Here is a 19,221-nt window from a genome sequence, read left to right as displayed (position 1 = left end):
CTGTCTCTGTTATGTGTGTGAAAGTGATGGGGCCCAAGAGGGGGTAGCCTAAGACCAATTTCATACATACTATATCTGTGTAGTGAAAGCACAATGTGTGCAATGCATAATGGAGACATAATGCATATGTTTTCCACACATTGTCCCTGCTGAAAAATGCAGCTCAAGACCAGCTTCTGCTAGTAACTGATAAGGTCTAAGCTGGTCACTGTTGGTCAAGGTGGTTGAAAAACTGGTCACCCAAACAAAAACATATCCTGCTGGTAAGCTGGCTGGTTATCCAGCTCTTGGCCAGCGTAGTGTAGGTTCCATTTGCTTTTAGTAATGCTGGTCATGCGGTTAGAGCACTGGGCTATCGATAACAGGGTTGTGGGTTTGATTCCCACGCTGCCACTGTTGGGCCCTTTACCCTCTCTGCTCCCTGGGTGCTGGAGTTGGCTGCCCATCTGGGTGTGATAAAGTTCACTAGTGTGTGTGTGTGTGTTCACTACCACAGATGGTATTTTCACAGATTAATTTTCGCTGTACAATGACAAATACATGCACCTTTACCTTAATGCTGGTTGACCAGCTTGTCATGCTTGATCTCACTGGTCATGCTGGGCAACCAGCATGATCAATCTTGGTCAAACTGGTGGTCTAACAGTCAGGTTGACCAAACTCAAAAACAAACAAAAAAATGTCCTATGCTGGTCGAGAGCTAAGATGGTCAACCAGCTTAACTTTTTTTTTTGTTTGTTTGCTTGCTTATTTTGGTTTAGTTTAGTTTTTTGGTTGTTTTTATGCAGGGATAGTTCTTAGAGCGCCTCCTATGACATGCAAAAACCTGCATTTCAACACAATGCAGAAAACTGTGCCTCATAAAAAGGAACCCAATGAAAAAAAAGTTAAAAATAAATATAATATTAGGGAGAGTGGTGGGGCCCAATTTTACAGACAGAATCGGTAAAAAGTAATAATACCTCACATTACTATAAACGTATTGTTATTAATACAATACGTTTTAGTGGATAACCAATCCCAGCGCAGGCGGAGGGCGGGGCTGTCGGAAAACGGGTGCGAGAAACAGCGTATTCTCCTTCTGGCGGAAGATCCCTGAAACTCACCAATCGCGTCCCCGCAGACGCTCACGTGACAGGCTGGACTTCAGCTGTGAGGAAATCTGCTGTGGAGAATAGTTTCACTCCGACAAAACCGAGGTAAAGCACGAAAATACACATTTTATTACAACCAGTACAGCCAACGACAGTATATATTGGTTGTGGAGCTGCTTTTAGAGCCGTAAGGTACTGCGAAAAGCGCCCAAAGTGTCTGGGATATTGTAGAGTATAGTCAAATACATGGTCGCCAGTGTAAGTGTTAGTAAGCGTTAGTAGATGTTTCTCTTGCGTGTGCACTTTCGTCGCCAGCTTGCTTTCGCTTCTTATTGCATATTAGTGCATATATAAGTGGCCTTCGTGCTTTGTATGGTCTTCAACGAAGGGGACATCTATCTATATGGGTGGAAGGTTGTTTGCAGGTCGAACCCTTAGTGGACCTCATGACTAGCTAACACTTTTGGGTGTGTTTGTTAGTTTCCGCATTGTTGGTGTTGGCTCTAAGCTCAGCAGGTGCGTCTCACATGAGACGATGAAGCTCCCGGTGTCTTATGACAGATGTAGAACCGCTCAAAGCCATCCTTCAGTAAAATTATTGTCAAGACAGGAGTAAAAGCAGCTGGAGTGAAAAGCATTAGGCCGAGTTCAGAGTTCTCCTACAGACACTGGTGCTTAGGCCTGGCCCTAGCTCTGGAGTACCTCTGCCCTACATGTTGTTGTAGTGTTTTCCTGTTTTACACACTCAATTCAGTTCAGGAAGGACTTGGCTATTAGTCCAGGAGCTGAAAGCAGGGAAAATACTAAAAATATATTAGTCTAAAATTGAGAGCATCTAAATTCATTCATTCATACATACAGGCAGTGGTAAAAAAAGTAACAAGAACATACAAGCTCCTCGGACATGCATTATTATTATTTGTCTCCTTGCCTTGATAACAGCGCCATTCCTGTCAGGGAACGGTTACACCAGTCTCTCTTTCTATTCCTGCCTATTTTAGTCCACTTTTCCATTAATTGTGCTTAGAGGCAAAGCAGAACACATTTACATTTACAGCATTTAGCTGACGCGACTTACAAGGTTACTCGTATTACAGAGGTGAGCCAATGTAGAGTTAGGAGTCTTGCCCAAGGACTCTTATTGGTGTAGCGCAGCACAGTCACCCAGACCAGGAATCGAACCCCAGTCTCCCACATGGTGTGGTAGCTCACTGGCAGGTAGTGGTGTTATCTGTTGCCCCACACCAACCATCACACAACCAACCAGACCAGAACACAACACTGACCTTCACACATTCCAGTTTGACCACTATAGGGTGTCTATGTTCACGTCTGTGCGTGTCCAGCACACAGCCCTAAATCCCAATTCTCAGTCTCAATCTTGGAACAGCAGGTTAAATGCTAAAATAAATGCACACAAACTTTGTCTGAAATGTGCACCCAGTTAGTGTCGGAGTGTACAGGGACTCTCTGAGACTTGCAAAAAATTCTGATTTTAACACAGTAATACTTAAGAACAGTAACAAAGTACAAGTGTTTTCCACCCTTGTACTCATCATCAGTATAGAAACTGATCTGAAAGACTGTAGCAGTAATGTAATACAGTTGCTGAATAAACAGAATAGAATGAAACTAAAGCCTAAAAGAAATTGGGAACTAAACATTAAGGGCTAAAATAGAACTGATGAGTTTCCTCACCAACAGTTGGGCAGGGGTGGGGAGGGGGTACAAAGAGTCTGCTGAGTTTAAATATTTGAGCTCACAACTGTTTTTTTCCATTTGCTTTAGAAATTACTCTTCAGTGGCATGTCTGAAAATTAAAATGTCACCTGTTCTTTGACCCAAAATCAGCAACCGTTGTCTAATTTCTACTGTAAATGGAAAATCATGCAGTGAACATATTTTTATCTTGCTGTGTAAAGTAACACAAATGCCTGATCATCTGTGGCATGTGAGGTGCTTGATGTGTCTGTTATATTTTCTGTTATGTACACCTTCTAGGATTGGAGGAGCCGAAAGGTTAATTTTTCACCATGTCTGGATCCAAAGATCCGAATCTGCTTGCTCTGACAATCGGCGCAAACATCCAGAGTATAACACAGCAGAGTGAGTGGAATATGATGTTTAGCACTGAAAGTGAATTGTGTTGTGTTTAGTTAGCTGTAGGGCTGCCACTAATGACTATTATTCCTATCAAGCAGGTAGACAAATGTATTGGGTTATTAACAAGTGTATTTAACGGCTACAAGAACAGTCTTTTCTCTTAATGGTTAATAAGGTCTGGTTTATACCTACTATGGATGCAGGGCCAAAATAATGTAATTGCAGACAAACCAGTGTCAAAGTGTGCAGTCTGCATCGTCTATGAGAACTAACTGCGGCAGCCTAGTTATCTTTTCATTTAGTTTATGTAGTAATAAACAAATTATTTATATTGTCCTATTTTACCTTCTTCACAATAGCAATTTCATGTCTTTTATCATATCGTGTGTGTGTATATATATGTGTGTGTATGTGTGTGTATGTGTGTGTATATGTGTATATATATATATATATATATATATATATATATATATATATATATATATATATATATATATATATATATATACACACACACACACACACACACACACACACATATATGAGTATGAACAAGGTAATTGTCGAATTGTGTTCCATATGTGTCCCTGTTGTAAGGGAGCTTACCATGTTTTAACTGTCAGTCAAAATTTCCTTTACTTCAGATCATTTTGAAAGTTTTAAAACCCTCTGTCCAGTTCTAACTGTAATTCTTTGCGATGCTGATGGAACATGTTTTACAGTGTTTCACACCAGGGGGAATTAAACACCAGAGATAGATTTGTTTTTCATTGTTGTTCATATATTTGCTGGTTTAAAATTTAACATATGACCAGCACCAATGACAGCAGATTATCAATAGCGAGTAGTTGGATTTTGTCACATGTACTGTGGTATAGTACAGTGGGGCCAAAAAGTATTTAGTCCGCCACTGATTGTGCAAGTTCTTCTATTTGAGAGAGGTCTGTAATTTTCATCATAGGTACACTTAAACTATGATAGACAAAATGAGAAAAAAAATCCAGGAAATTGCATTCTAAGATTTTTAAAGAATTTATTTGTAAATTAAGGTGGAAAATAAGTATTTGGTCAATAACAAAAGTTCATCTCAATACATTGTTATATATCCTTTGTTGTCAATGACATAGGTGAAACATTTCCTGTAAGTCTTCACCAGGTTTGCACACACTGTAGCTGGTATTTTGGCCCATTCCTCCATGCAGATCTCCTCTGGAGCAGTGATGTTTTGCGTCTGTCGCTGGGCAACGCGGACTTTCAACTCCCTCCACAAATTTTCTATGGGGTTGAGGTTTGGAGACTGGCTAGGCCGCTCCAGGACCTTGAAATGCTTTTTACAGGAAAACCCAGCCATGTTCCATCTTCAATGCCCTTGCTGATGGAAGGAGGTTTTGGCTTAAAATCTCACGATACATGGCCCCATTCATTCTTCCCTTAACACGGATCAGTCGTCCTGTCACCCTTACAGAGTCTGACTGTTTAAGGTTGTGGACAGGTGTCTTTTATACAGATAATGAGGTCAAACAGGTGCCATTAATACAGGTAACGAGTGAAGGACAGAAGAGCTTCTTAAAGAAGTAGTTACAGGTCTGTGAGAGCCAGAAGTCCTGCTTGTTTGTGGGTGACCAAATACTTATGTTTCACCATAATTTACAAATAAATTCTTTAAAAATCCTACAATGTGATTTCCTGCATTTATTTTCTCATTTTGTCTCTCATAGTTGAAGTGTACCTATTATGATTTTACAGACCTCAGACCTCTCTCATCTTTCTAAATAGGAGAACTTGCACAATCAGTGGCTGACTAAATACTTGTTGGCCCCACTGTAAATCTTTGAATTTTTTTGATGACCTGGTGGGTTAAATGTATGTGTAATTACATTAATTATCACAAAAAATAAGTTGTTGTTTTTTTTATTACTTTGACTGCGATACATGTGCACATCAAGTTTCTTTATTTACTCTACTTAGTTGTTGAGCAGCTTTCGACAAACCCCATATGTACAATTTGGTGAACTTTAGCCATTGCAGTATGAAACCAAACTCAAACTATGTGTAACAGAATGACTGAAGTGTGAATAAAGTAACTGGACTAAATACAGAACTCCGGCAGTGATTACTGTGTCTGTGTTGCTTGTCATAATATTTATCTTTATTTCCACCAGCATCTGAAATCCAGAGAATAGTGACCCAACTTGGAACAGACAAGGACACTCCGGATCTCAGACAGAGACTGTGAGTAAATTCAACCCCCCCCCCCCCCCCTACACACACACACACTCACACACACACACACATGCACACACTACTGAAAATACACTCTTCACTCAATGCACTTTAACCAGCAGATACATACCGCAGTTATTACATAATCTGTGAAGCTACACAAGGAATAATAAATACATTGTGTGAACCTATCTGTTGTCATACACAAACACACAGGCAGCAGAAACAGCATCATGTCAACCAGCTTGCTAAAGAAACGGATAAGTGCATGAAGGAGTTCACCTCTTTACCGGTGACCACTGATCAGGTAGAGTGCAATGTTCAGTTCAGCGTTTCCCTTTTTTTAAAGGAAATGGTTATCAGTTTTTAGAAACAGGCCCCATTTATTTAGATCACATTCCCAGACCTACATTAAGCCTAGATCTGGGCTAAAAAGAATTTGCATGGCACATATTAGTTCAAGGCTAGGCTTAAAGTATGTCTGGGAAACTGGCCAGTAATGTATTAAAACATCCTTACAGTGAAGTGGAAAGATGTTAACACAAAACTCTAACATTGTAAAGTAGTGGTGCAGTTGAACAGCAGTTAAATTGTCCGTAACCCTTTTTTACCAGCAGCGCCAAAGAAAGATACAGAGAGAGCGGCTTGTCAACGACTTTTCCAATGCCCTGGCCATTTTCCAAAAAGCCCAGAGGAAAGCAGCAGAGAAAGAGAAAGAGTTTGTGGCCAGAGTTCGAGCTAGCTCCAGAGTTTCGGTAAGGAGAGCTGGGATTATCAGGATACTAGATTGTTTATAAAGAGCTGCACAATGTGTCATTCCTAAAAAATAATAATAATAATAATAAAGCATGAAATGATGAAAAGGCTGTGCTTGTGTTTAAACAGGTGAAAATTATAACTATTATAATAGAGTCTTTATTATAAACATAAGTTGCTTTAATCTATCAACACTACATATTTGTATGAAGTGGTTATTTAAGTCATGTGACTTGCCTTAACGTGCAGTACTTATCTTGTCCATAGGGTGGCTTTGCTGATGACACCTTTGGAGGAAGTCCTTCACCTTTTGAGAGGTCAGAGACTGTCATATCTGACATATCACAGAATTGCAGTTCTGTTTCACATTTAATAGTTTTAATAAATTTAGACAACTCTGAGACCTGTCATGTAATTTTATTTTTCATGCAAATAAAACTTTTTTTTTTTTTTTGCAATTCCTTTTGCAATTTGATTTTAATTTTTGCTCTGGAAATTCTTTGCTTTATGTCTCATTACTCATTTTGTGCAAGTCTTACACAGACATGCTGTAAAAAGAGAATACATTTGTATTATTTGTCTTGATCTTCATTGTTTAAATGTTAGTTTTTTTTTTTCTCTTTCTTTAGTGAGAACCAGAATCAGCAACAGAGTTTTGAGACTGGCATCACAGAGGAGGATTTACATCTTATCCAGGAGAGAGAGACATCCATTAGACAGCTGGAGGTGGGGCATGTATAACAGTGGTGTGAAATGTTGGAATGTGAAGTAGACCAGAAGACCCTTTAAAGTGTGGCACTGAGGGGCCTTAAGCACTTAAGCCTGTTGTTTAACTAATGAGCAGGAAACTCACCAAACTGTGTAGGAATCTGTCCCTCCAGGACTGGAGATCTTCACCCATAGTCCTTTGGATTTTAGTTATTATTCTTAAGATTTGTTGTTTAGTTATAAGTATGAATGATATAGTCCCTACTTTGAATCTAATGTGTAGTTTTTGTAGTTACTTAAAGAAACTGAAGATGGGGACCCCCCCTCCATATTACAACTTTTAACATTATAACTTTTAACATTTATAAGTCTTACATTTTGCATTGTTTTGCATTTAGTTACCGTAGTAGTCCTTAGGGTGTAATAAAAGTCATAAGGCTGAGATCCTTCCAGAACAACCGGAACAATATATATAATCTCATTTATACACATTCTAAGTAAGGTTCCATGTTTTTTGTTTGTTTGGTTTGCCCCCCCAATTAGCGGCCCATAACTGGAATTTAAACTTTTGCTCTTAAGAAATTGTATGTTATTTTTCAGTCGGATATCACAGACATCAATGAAATCTTCAAAGACCTAGCCGTTATGGTGCACGAGCAGGGAGACATGATTGGTAAGAACTGTTAAAGCCTTTTTATTTTAACCTCCAAGTTGCTCCAACCTGTATCTCACATTATGTATGCATTCTCACAAACTAGCTGCCTGGTATCAGTCCTGATAGAAACACACGTTCATATCATGCTCAGAGCTTTACTGTATATTCCCAAAGTAAACAGCACGCCACCAGTATGGGTGTATTAAGAAGGAATGATAAGGACTCTTGGCCTAACCTGAAGTACACCAGTAACAGCACAACCTAGTCGAAGGTGAACAGGACTGTGATGTGGATTCAAAGTCCAGTGATAAGGACCTGTTTAATTGGCACACATGGCCCTAAAAGCTTACTGGCATCTAATGTGGTCATTTTCGTGAAACCTTGTTTGTAGTGTAGAATGTGCAATGTCAATCAGCAAAAAGGCCCTTTTTTACATTCTAGTAATTATTACATGCATGAGGACATTAGCACCCTAAGCCTAGATCTGCCCCCCCCACACACACACTAAGTGCGTCTCTGATGATTTGCTTTTGTTAACTTTTCACACTTAAAGCCCAGGTGTATTGTAGTGTGTTCCTTTAATGAATGCTGAAAGCCCAGGGACATCACACACAAACATAACAGCAAACATTTTAGGTGTCTGTTTTGACTGCTGAACTGATGCAACTCCACAGACAGATAAGAGCAATCAAAGGTGTTAAAAGGGAAACACTCTTAATGGTGTCCTATGAGACCAGCTCAGGCTCAATGGAAATCTTTAGTTTATTCACTAAACTTTGAATATCAAAGCAACAGGCCTAGTTATGCAGGTTTATGTGAACAATATCACAATATGAGCCAAAACCCAATTCAAATGTCATATTTCATGTTGCTATACATAATAAAAATGAACCTTTTAGTTGTAATTTGCTATATTTAAAATACTGTGGGGAAAAAACCAAGAAACCTAAGAAAGTAATATACAGTCACAGTTACAGTGGGGAGAACAAGTATTTGATACACTGCTGATTTTTCAGGTTTTCCCACTTGCAAAGCATGTAGAAGACTGTAATTTTTATCATAGGTACTCTTCAACTGTGAGTGATGGAATCTAAAACAAAAATCCAGAAAAATACATTGTATGATTTTTAAATAATTAATTTCCATTTTATTGTGGGAAATAAGTATTTGATCATCTATCAACCAGTAAGAATTTTGGCTCTCACAGACATGTTACTTCTTCTTTAAGAAGCCCTCCTGTTCTCCACTCATTACCTGTATTAACTGCACCTGTTTGAACTCGTTACCTGTATAAAAGACACCTGTCCACACACTCAATCAGTCAGACTCCAGCATCTCCACAATGCCCAAGACCAGAGAGCTTTGTAAGGACATCAGGGATTAAATTGTAGACCTGCACAAGGCTGGGATGGGCTACAGGACAATAGGCAAGCAGCTTGGTGAGAAGGCAACAACTGCTGGTGCAATTATTAGAAAATGGAAGAAATGCAAAATAACGGATAATCTCCCTCGGTCTGGGGCGCCATGCAAGATCTCACCTCGTGGAGCATCAATGATCTTGAGGAAGGTGAGGAATGAGCCCAGAATTACACGGCAGGACCTGGTCAATGACCTGAATAGAGCTGGGACCACAGTCTCAAAGAAAACAATCAGTAACACTCTACGCCGTCAAGGATTAAAATCCTGCAGTGCACGCAAGGTGCCCTTCCTCAAGCCAACGCATGTCAAAGCCCGTCTGAAGTTTGCAAATGACCATCTGAATGATCCAGAGGAGGAATGGGAGAAGGTCATGTGGTCTGATGAGACAAAAATAGAACTTTTTGGTTTAAACTCCACTCGTCATGTTTGGAGGAAGAAGAATGATGAGTACAACCCCAAGAACACCATCCCAACCGTGAAGCATGGCGGTGGAAACATCATTCTTTGGGGATGCTTTTCTGCAAAGGGGACAGGACGACTGCACCGTATTGTGGGAAGGATGGATGGGGCCATGTATCGTGAGATTTTGGCCAACAACCTCCTTCCCTCAGTAAGAGCACTGAAGATGGGTCGTGGCTGGGTCTTCCAGCATGATAACGACCCAAAACACACAGCCAGGGCAACTAAAGAGTGGCTCCGTAGGAAACATCTTAAGGTCCTGGAGTGGCCTAGCCAGTCTCCAGACCTGAATCCAATAGAAAATCTTTGGAGGGAGCTTAAAGTCCGTGTGGCCCAGCGACAGCCATGAAACCTGAAGGCTCTGGAGGAGATCTGTATGGAGGAGTGGGCCAAAATCCCTGCTGCAGTGTGTGCAAACCTTGTCAAGAACTACAGGAAACGTCTCATCTCTGTAATTGCAAACAAAGGTTTCTGTACCAAATATTAAGTTTCTTTTTCTGGTGTATCAAATACTTATTTCCCACAATAAAATGGAAATTAATTATTTAAAAATCATACAAAGTATTTTTCTGGATTTTTGTTTTAGATTCCATCACTCACAGTTGAAGAGTACCTATGATAAAAATTACAGTCTTCTACATGCTTTGCAAGTGGGAAAACCTGAAAAATCAGCAGTGTATCAAATACTTGTTCTCCCCACTGTATCTGAAGAGAAGCTTGCAGTTGAAATCTCCATTTACAATATTTGAATGACAGTCTTGAGATAACTTGTTCAAACATACTGATTAGAGAGCAGATGCTTAAATGGTTGTCATTAGAGATGTTAATATGATCTGCATATTAATAGTTTTTTTTTCTGGTAGTTGTTTTAGACTACAGAGAGGTGGTCCGGTAAACACTGACCTTTCTGAACAAAGCTGTAGGTCTTGACGTCTAGACCCCCACCCAGAAAGTTTAACATTTTAAGCTTCATATGGCTTTTCTCTACAGACAGCATAGAGGCCAACGTAGAAAGCGCGGAGGTGAATGTGCAATCTGCCACACAGCAGCTGTCCAGGGCTGCCGTTTACCAGGTAAAACACTTGTTCTTTATTAATTTATTAATTATTTTACTTATTCATTTAACCACTGACCCCACTATTTCAAACACGTTCACTGACTGGGCACTTGAGCTTCACCTACTGTATATGTGCACAGTTAACAGCATCCCTATATGCCATTCAGCATTGGGCAGCTTCTAAACACAGGGCCACTGTTGACCAGATATTTTGGTGGTGGACCATTTTTAACACAATACTAACATACTAGTGCTCATGGTGGCATATATGGTACTGGTGTACTGGTGTGCATTTATTTTTATGCATAGTTGAGAGTGTTCCACTACTAAAAACACCATGTCATGGGTGACAGAAACTGGCCACTGATGAAGGGCTAGAAGATGGCAAATACAAGCAGCATTAACAGATGGACAATAGTCTCCAACTGTTGTCCAAAAGACCAAAAGTGTTCAAAACATGTGTGTGTGTGTGTGTGTGTGTGTGTGTGTGTGTGTATGTATAAATATGTATATATATATATATATATATATATATATATATATATGTATATATATATACTTTTATTTATTTTTCAGTAGCTAGATTAATAGCATAGTAATATTGTTTTTTTTTTTTTCTGTGCCTGCAAATACATTATAAATTCACAAGTGATGAGGAGTGACAGTGTATGATAAAAGCAGGGATCTTGTAAAATGTTCTAACTGATTTTGGTCCTCTTCTGGATTGTAATTGCCCAGGCCTTCTCCTGATGGGAGTCTTATACTCTTTTGTTTGATATTGAACACAATTCGTAGGAAAGGTGTTTTAATCATTCATTTTGATTCCTGCAGCAAAAGTCTCGCAAGAAAATCTGCATTCTGATTGTTGTGCTGGTGGTGGTGGCTGTGATCGTGGGCTTGATCATCTGGGGTTCACTCAAGGGATAAGATGCCTCATTCAGCTGGATCCTTACAGGTGACTACTGACATGCCTTCAGATGGGAAGAAGAGGACAAAAGCACTATTCAGGATTCTTTTCCAGAACCTAATTGTGGACTAATTTACATTTTACAAAATTTCTGTCAACTGCCATTTTTTTGGAACGATTCAGGTGTGAATCACCACAAAAAATGTCAAAACATAAAACACAATATGAAGCAGTTTAGATATTTTAACTTTTTGTAGCAAAAGAACCAGACTTTTCATGCTTATTATATCAAATATCTTTCTTTTGAAAGGGTAATGTGAGGCGCTTGTTAATGCTAGGATCTCTAAATGAATGAAAACTAGCGTCCTTCAGTTAGCAGTGTGCAGGTTATGTTATGCTAATTTGAGGAGTTTAGACTAAATCTTTAATTAGCCTTGTTAGTATTCTTATGGACCATTTTAAAAAATATATAATTTAATCACAAAGTAAAATTACAAAGTTAGTGCTGTACTCCTGTTGAAAACACAAGTCTGAATGTAGGATCATCATGAATTCCACTATTTTCCCTTGCCAGAAGTCAAAACTTAACATTGATATAAAACAGTACATACATATATGGTTACAAGATGAAGACTTAAAGACTCTTAAAGAATTAGATTTTTTTATGTAATATACCTCTATTGTGTCAAGTAACAATAACTTTGTGTTGAAGAAACAGTTTAAGTGCTATGTCCTTGCACTGTGAACTGGTCATGCTCAGTTTGGGGCCTTGGCTAATTTCTAAATGAAAAGAACCATTAGATATATATTGAGGTTTTGCTATTTCCTCTGCAGCTGCAGATGTGCATTTTACTTTGCTGTACAATGCCCATATAGGCCTTTGGTTGGTCTATGTACAATTGCCTATTGAATATTTCATGTTAGCCAATATTTTATCTTTTATATTGGCCCATCATTATTGATATGCCATCTCCAGTTTTAGAATACATGCAGTCACTCAAAAAGTTAAAACCTTAGCAAATAAGATCTGCATCTAGTAAGAATTGCCCTCACACTCAAGCTGCAGAGATTATCCTGGCAGTAACAGTTTTCAGTATTCGACCTTGATGAGAAATTTATCATCCAGTCTTAACAAACAGTTTTGAGCCTACCTTTGTGCTAAAGGGAACTACCGTTACCAGGCTTCCATGCATAGTTTCCATTATCAGTAAATTTAAACATTTAAATTACATTGCCTAGTGACTTTGGCTGTACATGGCATGCAAGCTTATTTAATAGGATTCTTCTGAGCTATAGTAGCTTATTTTTCTTAATGTTACCCTGTTGTATCAACTAATCAGGTCAATGTTACAAGCAGTTGACCTGTGGCAAATTATCCATGCATGCATACACTATGCAACACTACTGGTAATGTAGCATTTCAGCAGATATTAACTTTATTGCCAAATCTAATGCTTGTCTGAACTTCCCTAAGCCGTACATTTATGTTGTTTGTTTGTTTAATAATTTAGTCATTCAAATGCCAGAAACTGTAAACAAATGGCCTGAGACAATGGAGTGCCAAAGCTTGTGAAAGTGCCATTTGAAGAAGCATTTTACACAATATCCATTATTTGGAATTGTGTACCATCAGCCATATCATTTAAAACCTCTGATGTGAATAACATTGATTATCTGTTTTCAGTGGCACCTGTTAGTGGGTGGGATACATTATGCAGTAGTGTTGTAATAAATATAAATATAAATGTTGACACTGAACTACATTTTGAATCTGTACAATACTATTTTTTGCAGTAACGATACCTGTCCTGCTTGTACTTACTTTTGACCCACATTGGCTTCTGTAATGCACTGCCAGAGAGGAAGCTTTGCAACCAGTCAGTGCTTTGCAAATCAGATAGTCTGAATAGGGCAGTTCTGAAGCACAAGTTAGTTTTATATAGGGTTATTATTATTATTATTATTATTATTACTACTACTAATACTACAGATATCTGAGATTTTAATCTATTAAGTCCGAATCCACCAATCAGTCATTTTTACAAATTGCACACTCCAAGTGGGCCATCCTGGTCTGTGGTAAATGAAGAAAACTCCAAGTGCTTAAATAATTGACTTTTGAGAGGAGCAGTGTTAACCAATGTAGTGAAAGCTTAGCTCCTTACACTTTGAATGACAAAGGTACTAACTTGTCAAATGGTTGTTTTGGTGTGATGGTCATTTATATTTATCTCTGCAAATGTGTGAACCAGTCTCTAACATTTACAGGGTCTTGTGGTAAAACATCCCCATGTAAACTAATCCCATGGTAATGGGGCACATTAAATCTGGCCAATCAAATGAAGGTCTGGCACAATGATTTATTGCCATTTTCAGTATCACTGGAATAATATGTAGTTCATATCCTTCATGGGCTATGAGCCATAAGTGCTAACAACAGCTAAGCTAGCTAAATTAAGTTAAAGCATTGGATGCTTTAACTTTATTTTGCTAGCTTAGATGACCTCCGCAGTTATTTGTGTCAACAACTGAATGCTCCTGTTCATTAATATAAAGACTTTGGTTATTAGGTTTATTGACACAACAATTTGTGTTTGCCGCTCATGTTGCTCTGTCAGCACTGCTTGTCTGAACATGAGCCTTAACAACTAAAATACAAAAGAATGCACTTGGCACACTTTTTATTATTGCGTGTTGTTCTTTCAAAATGAAGGTAATTAGTATACTTCTAAGTCAATGTGAGGCTGCTGTTGCCCATTATTTGAAGGTTCAAATAAATATTACAACCCTTTCAGGCCTGAGAAATATTTTATATTCATAGGTTACATTCAGCGAAAAATTACTTGATGGATAAAGATGTTTTTGTGCTTGATTAGTGTACCTCTGTAATAAAGCACAAGCCAGTGATCTGTTATTTTATTTGCAAGCTTTTATTATAACATGCATAATTTGCATGTTTTATCTTTTTTTAAAATAGCCAAATAACCAAATAAACACACAATCCTCAATTTTATCTGTGTTGTGTATCAAAAATTATATTTCTTATTGATTTCACATCACATCTTAAACATTTCAGTATCATGACAACACTATAAGGCTGCAAGTGAAGAAACAGATATTTTAAGTTGATGTGGATATTTAAAGATATTTTAAGTCCATGTAAGGATAAGCCACTTTGAAAAGGCCGAAATGGTGATGGCTAGACAACTGGGTCAGAACACCTCCAAAACAGCAGGTCATGTGTTGTTTTCCCAGTGTGAAGTGGTCGTTAACATTAACTTAAAGGAAGGAAGGACCATTGGAGACAGTGTAATGGGTGCCCGAAATATAAATGAAAATATATATAAATGCCACATTGAAAGGAAAAGGGTAGCCTGGCTGGTCAGATTCCACCGAAGAGCTACTGTAGCATGAACTGCTGAAATGGTTGGAAACCATGTCTGAGTCTGTTTCTCAATGAGGCAGAACTGTTGTGGTGGCACCAGGGGGACCTACAGAATATCAGGCAGGTAGTTTGAATTTTATGTTATTGATTGCCAGCCACATGTCCACGCTTTATTTTTTCGCCTATATTGTCTACCAGATCCTAGTCGTTAAGGTAAATTGAAATGACTGTAAGCTAGATTTTTCTTTTGTTTAGTTCTCACACATGCCTCTCCCCATGACACTTTGGTTTTTAAGTTAAATCTTCAGATTCCCTTTTTTATCTTTTTTAATATCATTTTTTATAGGAGATTCACTTTGCTGTTATGTAAAATATGTGCAGTCCTAAACACATTGTGTTTGATCAGAATGTAATTTCCTGTGCTTTAATAAATGATATTAAATGATTCAGCAGTGGTCATTTCATGCTCTTAATAAACCACCACAAACAAAAGTTTCAATACTTTTTTTTTTTTTTGTAATAAGTATTGGAGAATGTAATAATTGACTTCTCGCCTTGTGAAATATAGCTTGCCTACAGAATTAAAAAAAAAATTATATACAAACAAACAAAACTAGTTGGTATGTTTTTGGAAAATATTGTTTTTGTAAGATAGATTTGATGTTCCCACTTTGAATCGCATGGTCATGAACTGTGCAATCCTGCCTCTGTTGTACATACATGATCTCTGAACAGAAAGCAGAGGGCTTTTGTTTTCAAGCATTATCATCCTCACATTCAGCAAACTCTGAGGTTTCTATGCATACAGTAGTTCAAAGAGTGAGAACCTGTTGAGTGACTTCCCGAAGTTTAAGGATTTGGTTAAAACTGTCTACAAGGCCATCGGTTTGCAGGTGGTCCTTAGCCAGGAGACTAAAGGGTCACCAGGTCTGTTCGAATGCATTTAGGGATAACATGAGCAGTTTCCTGGCCATCCCTTTTTAGGTGGATTTGCCTCAAGAGTGGCGGGTGGCATAGGCCGTAGTGACTTGTATGAGAAGGATCTGGATTATGGGGAGGGAAATGAAAGGGTCTGGAGGGGGCTTTCACAGGTAACATTTAGTGGAGCTGCACAGTGGATGTTTATTTAATTTGCTCAAAGACAAAAATAGTAGAGCTGTTTGTCTTTTGGTAGTTAGTAGTTAGATTGTATTTGTCAACTTTTATGACTTTTTATGACTAGTAATAATAAAGAAATCCAGGCCATTCCAAAGGGTTCACTCACTGTGTATTATAATTAATACCATCATTTGTAGATAAGTACAAGATGTGTTTTGCTCTTATTAAACTCTGTTATGTCCAACTTTTTAATAATTTGATATTTTCTTATATGAAGACTTCATATTTGGTCCCCAGTACACAGCAAATTGAAATTTCCCACCAGAGCAGTCTTTCAGTTAAAGCAAGATTACAAAAGTGATGTTAGAAAGGGGTAGGATCCAAATTGTGGGTGGGTGGAGTAAAGGTCTAAAATGTATAAATGCCATTATGGGTGGTAATGAAAGTGTTACTGGTTGGGAAATATCTTTTGTGCTGTCACACAGGAAACCTTACACAAACAAGAACAGCACCGTTTAAAACCTTTGTGTTTATAATTGTGTTGGACCAATGAATGCAACAGAGCTTAACCAAACTGAACGCTGCCTGCAGTTTTCCTGTCCAGAGAGATCTGTACCTACTGCTGTGTATGTGTTACTATGTGTGTGTGCATCAGCTGTTATTCTGCTAACAGTGTGTGGAAACCTGCTTGTCATCATCTCTGTTTGTCACTTCAAGCAGCTCCACACACCAACCAACATGCTTATTCTCTCTCTGGCAGTATCAGACTTTCTGGTTGGGCTGTTTGTGATGCCGTTCCATTTTATATGGCTAATTGAATCTTGTTGGCTTTTTGGGCACATTTTCTGCGTCCTGTTTAATTTAGTCAGTTTTCAGTTAACCAGTATCTCTGTGGGCAGTGTTGCTCTCATTGCTCTGGATCGTTATGTTGCTCTAAGCCACCCTTTTCTCTACTCACAGGACATTACATCAACAGTCATTCACACAGTGATATTACTGGCATGGTTCTTTGCCTTGTTATACAACTTTGCCATGTTTTATGTATCTGGAAATTTCACTGATTTAGTCATGTGTCCTGGAGAATGCCTCTATTCTCTTGGTGAAACAGACTCAATAATTGACCTGTTTTTTGTAGTCATTGTTCCATGCACTCTGATGGTAGTTCTATATGTACAGGTGTTTGTCATTGCTAGGAGACATGCAAATGCTATTAGAGAACTAAATCATACTATGAAAGACATGTCCAAAGTCCACTCCGAATCAATGAGAGCTGAGAGAAAAGCTGCCAAGGTTCTTGGCATTTTGGTTATTGTGTTTCTGATATGTTTAGTTCCATACTATGCCTGCAGTTTAATGACTTATACAATCACAACTGATTCATCTCACCTTCTGGTAAATAACGTTTTAATTCTCTTTTATCTGAATTCGTCCATAAATCCTGTAATCTATGCCTTGTTTTATTCATGGTTCCAGAACTGTACAAAAATGATCTTGAGTTGCAAAGTACTGCACACAGATTGCTCTTTTGTAAATGTGCTGAGAATAAACAGCTGAGTGCAGGTGAAAGTTGTCCATTGATGCTGTCTAAGAAGAAAAAATAACTCGCACCCAGATCTTTAAAAGCATTTATTTACAATTAAAGTTAAAGTGGTCTTTAGTCCACATTTGGTCCACATTTTATGTAATTAATATCTAGAATTTCACAAAAGAAATACTTGTTATAAGAACAGTTTAACCTTTTCATGTTAGTTGTCAAAAATCAAGAGTTAAGGATCTGTTGTGATTCCTAACAACAATGAATGTACAAGAGTACATGCTGTAGCAAGTAGAAATTTAAAGTCAAACTGAATGTTTTTAAAAAGGCTAGTCACTAATTTAATCTTATTATTAAGCTTCAGATGTTGTGTAAGTTTAGAATTATGGGGGAAGCTTTTTGGGGAAAACCATTCTTTGCAATCCTTGAATAAGGTTCCCCAAAGAATGTATTTATTTTTTTAACAAGTAAGACTTAATAGTTCAGCATTATAGTAGAAATTATAATAATGTCTAAAGGTATTACATTGTAACAACATACCATTTTTTTAATACCCTCAAAGATTCTGAGTCAAGGAATTTGTAGTTTGTTTGACAGTTTGAGCCACTTTGCTATGTTCCAACCTCTTTTTTATATGATTCCCTGTCTGCTTAATTAAACCATTAATGCACTTACATCCATTTCAGTGTGAGGCCAATTAATGACAAAGGTTTAATATACTGTAAACTCACAAACCTAACCTAAAAACTCAACATAACATAACATAAATTAATGAATTAATAAAGAGCTTTGTTCAACAAATTAAAATAATTGAGTCAACATTTAGTGTCTTGAACTGAAACTTCAAATATCACTTACTCAACAAATATCATAAAAAATAAAGTATTTTCATAAAACTGCCAAAAAGAACCTGACAGTATAATTCTGTGGAAATGCAAGGGTGACCACTGCAGTACAGTAACTTGCTGTTACTAGACAGGCAGCCAGCCATTATTTGAAATAAAATGTCCTTCACATTTGACCCTGTGGTAGTGAACACACACACACACACACACACACACACACTAGTAAATTAGGGCAGGTAAGCACACATACACAGTGGGCAGCCAACTCCAGTGCCCAGGGAGCAGAGAGGGTTAAGGGCCTTGCTCAAGGGCCCAACAGTGGCAACTTCCCGAGCCCGGGTATTGAACCCACAACTCTGTCATCAATAGCCCAGAGTTGAAACCGCAGAGACCCACTGCCTATGTGTGAAGGCATATCTTCTGTTGAGACACACTTATTGCAATTGTCATATTAAAATTGATTTACAGTAGAGGATGTAGTAACATATTTACATCAAGAAAATTTGCATTAAACCCTAAACACTTAAACTGGGTTGTTCAAATTTAATGTGTGCTAAATTTCATGGTTTAGCTGATCCACCAGCATGACCAATTTGACCAAGCTGGTCTGCCAAGCTCATCATGCTATTTCTATTTCAACTACTTCTATTTTATTTTACAATAAAAAAAGTGCAAGTAGACCAAAAAATAATTTTTTGTGTAATGTAAAAATACTTTCAAAATTACAATCATTTTAGACTTCTCACTGTAACACTTGTGTTCCAACAGACGTGTGTCTAAAATGGGCACACCTGTCATTTAAACTAGGGGGGAGTGATCAGTTTCAAGACCATATAAATAGACATAATTCAACCCTTCTGACGATGATATTAAACTCTTGCCATCTTTCCACTATTTTTTCTCATGAAAAGTTGAGGTCTGATCTTTTTTATTATTTTTTTTGTACAAAGCACAAAAAACACTGAATTCTTCAATGTT

At 37.9% G+C, this 19,221-nt stretch overlaps 2 protein-coding genes across 3 annotated transcripts; both read left to right on the top strand.

Moving 5' to 3' along the window:
* The first annotated feature begins 1,118 nt into the window (after window positions 1-1,118).
* Window positions 1,119-15,258, top strand: stx7l (syntaxin 7-like). Of its 2 annotated transcripts, none has more exons than XM_072676957.1 (10): window positions 1,119-1,199; window positions 3,096-3,200; window positions 5,360-5,429; window positions 5,637-5,727; window positions 6,038-6,175; window positions 6,444-6,493; window positions 6,806-6,902; window positions 7,485-7,557; window positions 10,408-10,490; window positions 11,306-15,258. In XM_072676957.1, exons 2-10 carry the CDS (start codon window positions 3,128-3,130, stop codon window positions 11,399-11,401), a joined length of 771 nt encoding a protein of 256 aa, XP_072533058.1. In that variant the 5' UTR covers window positions 1,119-1,199; window positions 3,096-3,127; the 3' UTR covers window positions 11,402-15,258. The 2 variants fall into 2 exon arrangements, with proteins under 2 accessions (XP_072533058.1, XP_072533050.1); XM_072676949.1 differs by having other exon boundaries at window positions 6,035-6,175.
* A 1,155-nt stretch (window positions 15,259-16,413) lies between these two features.
* Window positions 16,414-17,418, top strand: LOC140574766 (trace amine-associated receptor 4-like). The gene has a single exon (XM_072694726.1). It carries the CDS (start codon window positions 16,414-16,416, stop codon window positions 17,416-17,418), a length of 1,005 nt encoding a protein of 334 aa, XP_072550827.1.
* Window positions 17,419-19,221: the final 1,803 nt, after the last annotated feature.

The sequence above is a fragment of the Salminus brasiliensis genome, chromosome 1, assembly GCF_030463535.1.
Source record: "Salminus brasiliensis chromosome 1, fSalBra1.hap2, whole genome shotgun sequence".
Taxonomy (NCBI): domain Eukaryota; kingdom Metazoa; phylum Chordata; class Actinopteri; order Characiformes; family Bryconidae; genus Salminus; species Salminus brasiliensis.
The sequence above is the reverse complement of the archived record's forward strand: the minus strand, read 5'-3'. Positions and strand labels throughout refer to the sequence as shown.

Coding starts and splice junctions, on each gene's coding strand:
- LOC140574766 (XM_072694726.1), top strand. CDS start 16,414: ATGAATGCAACAGAGCTTAACCAAACTGAACGCTGCCTGCAGTTTTCC.
- stx7l (XM_072676949.1), top strand. CDS start 3,128: ATGTCTGGATCCAAAGATCCGAATCTGCTTGCTCTGACAATCGGCGCA. Junction 6,903..7,484: donor CATCCATTAGACAGCTGGAG/GTGGGGCATGTA, acceptor GTTATTTTTCAG/TCGGATATCACAGACATCAA. Junction 7,558..10,407: donor CGAGCAGGGAGACATGATTG/GTAAGAACTGTT, acceptor TTTTCTCTACAG/ACAGCATAGAGGCCAACGTA.